At 53.2% G+C, this 6,284-nt stretch overlaps 1 protein-coding gene across 1 annotated transcript; it reads right to left on the bottom strand.

Moving 5' to 3' along the window:
- Positions 1-553: 553 nt before the first annotated feature.
- Positions 554-2,102, bottom strand: ADRA2C (adrenoceptor alpha 2C). The gene is given in 2 exon segments (XM_050896234.1): positions 554-1,640; positions 1,643-2,102. Coding segments are annotated over 2 exon segments (1,335 nt in total). The 3' UTR covers positions 554-765.
- Between the last annotated feature and the right edge of the window lie 4,182 nt (positions 2,103-6,284).

The raw sequence follows: 6,284 nt of genomic DNA, 5'->3' as shown, positions 1-6,284 counted from the left end.
GACAAATCAAAAATTACGGGAAGACAGGAAAAACATTTCCCATCCAGCTCTATATGCAGGACCCCTCCAAAGAAAAAGAAAACCCCATGCTTTCTGTTTGACTTAAGCCCTGTGTAAAATCATCATTCAGAAGGCTTTAACAGTACAAAGGTTTATTTAGAAAAGAGTTTGGATTGCTCTTTAGGGTTTTTTTGGCAAACATTTAAGTCCTTTCATAACTCAAAACACTGTCAGTGCCTGGTACTTTGCACTTTCTTTCCCCACATAAGCAGTAAAAGCCAATTTCTTACTGGGACAAGCCCACCATAGGCCCCAGCTGCTCTATTTATAAATACTCAAATCTCCACCATCACTGCCACTTAATCCTTTCCTCTTGATGTCTCTGCTTGTTTTTCCACAAAATTCCAGAGCCCATAAAAGCTCAGTGCCTCCCAAACTCAGTGTCTTAACCTATTTTCCTCTGCGGACTCCCCATGCCGTCCGTCAGGGTTCAAAGACAATCGCTCCCCTCCCCGTTTACCCATCCGCACTCCAGCACCACTCCTCCAGCACCATGTTGCCATTCTGTACCACGGTGAATGCCCTCAGCCTCCCCGACACTATCCCGTACCCCACAGCATCACTCTGCTCCACCGAGGGGGCGAGCCCTCTTCCTTCTCTCTACGCCCAAACCCCATGTTCTCTTCTCTCCCTTCTTTTTCAGCATAGAGCCTTCTCCTTCTCTTTTAACTCCACTCCTGCTCAAGGCAAATCCATCCCTCCAGCTCAATGGCGGAAGTTCTTCTTCTTCTTCTTAAAGAGAATGTGTTTAAAGGACCTGCGGAAGTCCTGGTTGAAGATGGTGTAGATGACTGGGTTGAGGGAGCTATTGCAATACCCAATCCAGAAGAAGAACTTGAAGAGAGTCTCAGGGACCTCACATGCCTCCCGGCAAATACCATAGAGGCTGTAGCTGAAGAAGAAAGGGAACCAGCAAACTACAAAGACCCCCATGACCACGGCCAGCACAAAAGTGAAGCGTTTCTCCCGGGCCTGGGTGACTTTCTTACGGCAGATGCTGCTACGCTTCCGGCGACGGCGATATGAGAAGAACTGCATGGAGCGATTGCTAGAGCGGGACAGACGGCTACTGGAGTGCTTGGAGGAATATGAGTAGGAGAAGGACTGGCTCTTGCTGCTTTTGCGGGGATGCTCCTCCCGGCTCCGCCTCCGTCTGCTCTCTGAGGTGCTGCTCTCCTCCAGCTCAATGTCCTCCAGCTCAGAGGCTTTGCGCCAGTGGTGCATTGAATAATGTCCGTTCTCTCCCAGCTGCATCCTCAGGGATGTGCAGCCGCCAGCAGCGCGGCTCAAGCCATTCTCAGTCTGAGAGGACCCCTCTGGCATCGTACGCTTCTCAGAGAGGGTCCTGGTCCTTAGCTTGGCCACGCGGTAGATGCGGATATAGACCAACACCATGATGAGGCAGGGGGCAAAGAAAGAGCCAATGCAAGAAGAAAGGATGTACCATGTCTCATCATTGAGCTTGCACTGGGGAAAGCCATCTCCTTCAGGGTCCCGGTACATGGAGATCAATGGCGGGAAGGAGATGACAGCTGAAATGAGCCAGACCGTGAGGATGATGGCCTTGATCCGCCGGGGGTCCGTTTGAGGTTGTACTCCACCGCCTGTGTGACAGACCAATACCTGTCGAGGCTGATGGCGCACAGGTGGACGATGGAGGAGGTGCAGAAGAGCACGTCCAGCGCCAGGTAAATGTTACACCAAGCCTTGCCAAAGTACCAGTAATTCATAAGCTCGTTGGCTAAGGAGAAAGGCATGACCAGGGTAGCCACCAGGATGTCCGCGCTGGCCAGGGACACCAGGAAGAGGTTCTGGGGGGCTCTCAGCGCCCGGCTGGTGAGCACAGCTATCACCACCAGCACGTTGCCCACGATGGTGAAGACGATGAGGAAGCCCACCACCGCCGCCAGGCTGGCCACGGCCGCCGGGGAGTAGGGGGAGGGCGGCTGCAGGAGGGCCGAGGAGGACGGCGAGGAGGGGGGCAGCGCCAGGGACTCGTTGGGGGAGCCCAGGCTCGTGTTCACCACCAGCAGCAGATCCATGGTGGGTGTGCGGGGCGCCGGCGTCCTAGAGAGCCCCGCGGAGCCCCCGCCCCGCCCCGCCGCCCCGCCGCCGCCGCCCCGCCGCCCTCATCGCCCCCCGCCAACGGTCCAACGGCCGCCCCGCCGCGCGCCTCCCAACGGCTGAGCCGCCCGCCTCTCCCCGCCGGCCCCTCAGGGCAGGGCCGGGCAGCGCCGCCCCGGCGCGGCAGGGAGCGCGGCAGCGCTGCCTCCGCCCGGCCCCCGGCGAGGGGGCAGCGGGGCACGGCTGGCCCCCGCCGCCCGCCCGGTCATGCCCAGCTCAAGGCAGCCCGCGGCTCCGGAGAAGACACCGCCCGGCCAACGGGAGTCCCCGGCGGGAGCTGGATCCTCGCAGGGAGCAGGGTCCGAGGCAGCAGCAGCGGCGGCATCAAATCCCATGGAGAGCGGCTCCCGGCGCCCCCGCTCCGGCGGCGCGGCAGCACGCTCTCGGCGAAGTCGCGGCTGCCCGGCGGCTCCGTCCTAGTCTTGCATCGCGCTCCCAATCGGCGGCGTGCCCCGCCGCCGCGCGCATGCTCAGTCCCGCCAGGCGAAGCCGCCGCGCCCGCCTCAGCGGAACACCCCAGCGGGCGGAAAAACGCCCCGAGCGCCGCCGCCGCCGCCTCTGCCGCCGGTTCTCCGCGCCGGGAGCCGCGCGGCCGGGCTGCCCGCTCCTCCCCGCGGCGGCGCTGTCCCACGCCCAGCGGCGGCGGTGGCCTCCGGGAGGGGCGGCGGCGCGGTGCCGTGGCGCTCCCCGCCGCCCGGCGCAGCCTCCGGCCCCGCTCGGCGGCCGGGCAGGTGTTTCTCCTCGCCGCGGCGCGGCTCTGAGGGGAAGCGGCCCCCGCGGAGGCCGCCCCGGGGGGTAGGAGTTGTCGGTGCCATGAGAAGCGGCGCCGAGTTCACCTCCCGGGAGCGCGGCGGCGGGGTGGTCGCCGCCTGCGGCCCCGGCCTCGCGCGCTAGGGGGCGGCCTTGCCCGCCCGCACGAGGCGGGCAGCCGTTAACCGGCCGACGGCGCGGCGCCGCGCCGCCCTGAGGGGACCGCGAAGAGCGGGGGCTCTTCGGCTTATTTCGGGGATATATAGCGATGTTCAAGCACAGGTTTGGTGTAAGTGCTCGCCCGGATAAAGCCCGCTTCTCCGCTGGAAACTGGTGCGAGCCCGCACCGGGCGGGTGCTGGCCTGGGAGGGAAGCAGGGGGAAAACTCTTAGGGGTGTTTGGCTTTAGTCATGAAAGCAGAGAAACCGCGATAATGGGAAAGAAAGCAATGAGGAAACGTAGAGTAGTATTTCCACTGTTTGGACGTCAGGACTTTTCTCTGGAAGATCTATGAGAGGTTGATTCTATCAGTAGCCAGAGGTAACCGGTGCAGAACGAGTATGGCTGGCTCACTCCGCTCCTTCCCAGCAGAGGCAGGCAGATGCGGAGTAGAGCCGTGGGCTTGCCTCATCCCCACCTGTCTTACATCCCTGCTGTGAGGGGTCTGAGGGATACATCTTCAGACCTCCTTTGCTGACAGCCCTGTGACTTACATTACCTTCCTTTGGAAAGAAAATTTGAGAACTGACAATAAAAATGAAGTCAGGGCCACTTTAATGCCTCTTCCCTTAGCTGAACCTGCCCAGTGAAGGGTAGAAGAAGGTAGTTCAGTGTAGCCCTGGTCTGTGGTGGTACGTGGTCCTGAGAGAAGCCACTGCCCTGCGCTGGAGAATATGTTCTCTCTTCCCAAGCCCCTTCCTCCACCCGCTCTCCCTACATCCCCCAGGTCCTCCTCCAGAGATTGCCTGTGGGACACCGTGAGATTAAGGTAAAGAGAAGAGCCATATATGTAGCGCGCCTCTTCTGGGAGCCCGTCCTGGTGCCTGGATTTTGGATCACAAGTTCTTCAAAGCAAGGGCTGTTCCACTGGTCTCTCTGCTGCTGCGCTTGCTTTTCTTGTGCCATGCTCCAAAGAGCTTGTGCTTATACAATATTGACAACAGTAGTGTAACCCTAACTGCAGGATTAGCTGTATTCATTTCAGGTGAGCCAGAATATGAATTCATCCACAGCCAGTTAATTCACTTTTAATCCAGAATAATGTATTCCTTTTATGCTGTGTGGTGACGTTACCGGCTTGCATCGGATGGGTGCTTTTTCCCCTTGTGACACTGTAAAAGATCCAGTAAAAGAGGTAGATATCTACAGCAGAACTTGCAGGGCACAACAGTGCTGAAAACCACAACCTGACTGGATTCCATGGCTAGTACCTAGTTTTGGAGCCGCCTAAACTCCTTCATCATCATCCTGCTGACTTCTAAAGAGATGAGCCTGATGTTTTGCCTACGGGCATTCCCAGTCTGAGCAGCTGGTTTATGCCTCCCTCCTGTGCCCCATCTGGATCCAGAAATGCAGTGTCCCTAGGTCTTGGGAGAGTCGCAGTCTGGTACACACGTTCTGCTTACTACTGCCAGGATCATATTCTTTATAATGCAAAACTGTGAGTAGTGAAGGCACAGATACCCAAGAGAACTTCTCTTTCACTGTATAATGTTTAAAATATTAAAATACTTGATATTGTAATGGTCCACAAGTTGAAACAGAACAGCCTGGGGCTTTGGGAATTGATAAGGGATACTCTGATTCCAGTTACATTTTTGGTGCAACCAGCACTGGCTCCTCTGTTCTCTGTCCGTTTGCATAGGTACATGGAGTGGATTATGAAGGGTTGGAAGTGAATATGCTTAGCTCTGATAGGAAGGAAAATTGCTCTGGAGATTATGATCTAATTAATCTATTTTGTAAGCAATTTACTCTGAAGTTTTTTTTCATTTGAAAACTAATTAACAAACACATTGTGACTGCACCTAAAAGAGAAAGGACATAATGCTGAAACTAAACTTTGCCAGGTAACAAACTCTAATAAGACTGAAATGCAGAAGCAGTAATCACCTAAACAACCAAAGTGTAACATATAGAACAAAATGAAATAGAAATCTGATGCCCTCTCAAGTCCTCCTAAATAGAGAAGCAATCTGAGAAGGAGGGCTCTTTAAAAAAGCTTGCAAAGCCACAGGAAGATTAAATGAATGGAGGTTGAGGTTAGTAAAGTTCAAACAGGAAGTAAATGGCACATTTTTAACATGAAACCTGAATAACCACTGAGGCAGCTTCCTAATATATGTGGTCAGTTTTTCATATTTGAAAGTTTCATAATGGTATCTATGAACTGAGAGGACAAGGTGCCGGAATTTGAAGTCTAACCTGTGATGTGACCGGCATTAGGCAGAAAGCTAGAATGTATGATCTAACTGCTTCCATCTGGGTTCAAAATATAGTAAATACAAACTGCAAAATCACATGAACATTTGGGATTCAGGAACTAACTGTCAAAAAGGGGTATATAAGCCCCGTGATATTCAGTTCCCTTACTAGGGTAAGTGTGACGTCAGACTCACCAAGTAGGTCTTGAAGTTGTATGAACTGGAACTTGAAATAAACTTTCAGCTACTGATTTGGGGCTTCAGATTAAAAGAGCTGAAGCTTTTCAAGGCTTATCTTTGCTCAAATAAGTCAATGGAGAAGTTTCATAGCAAAAGGAATGAGACAAGCAAATGTCTGAGCAATTATTTGGCATTTCTAATGAGGAAATGCCAACTGGGATATGGAAAAAATTAAAAACAAATTGGGAGCAAAATGTCCACGTTTTGTTGTGCTTTCTTTAGCACTAAAGTTGTACTGTGATGCTGAAACAATTCAGTATGTAATGCCACTGAAGCCAGGGAAGTAACGTTTGGGTTTTCATGTATGTAACTGAGGTCCAGTTTGCCTAAATAGCCGTATGTCATCCCAGCTCTTGTATATAGAGGTGAATGAAGCATGGGCATAGATACAAGAAATCTACCTTCATGAAAATCTGCATAGTCTACTGAGAGATAAAGGTAGGAGCAGGGTGAACGACAGTGGATTAATCAAATGTAGTTGTGCTTTTGGAAATCAGTGGTTTCATATAAAACACAAAGGTTAAGGTTTATAGAAACTTGACGACAAGATAAGTAGGCACCTTGCTGCTTTTTTTCCTTCCAAAAAACTGCATTTATGTTAAGTTCACTCTTAAAACTGGTTTCCCAATAGTTATCAGCTTCTAACCATTGGCCTTCATTTGAGCTCATGCTTGGTAGGCGTTAACA

Source organism: Gymnogyps californianus, chromosome 4 (assembly GCF_018139145.2).
Source record: "Gymnogyps californianus isolate 813 chromosome 4, ASM1813914v2, whole genome shotgun sequence".
NCBI lineage: Eukaryota > Metazoa > Chordata > Aves > Accipitriformes > Cathartidae > Gymnogyps > Gymnogyps californianus.
Note: the sequence above shows the minus strand (reverse complement) of the source record. Positions and strands in the feature narration are given on the sequence as shown.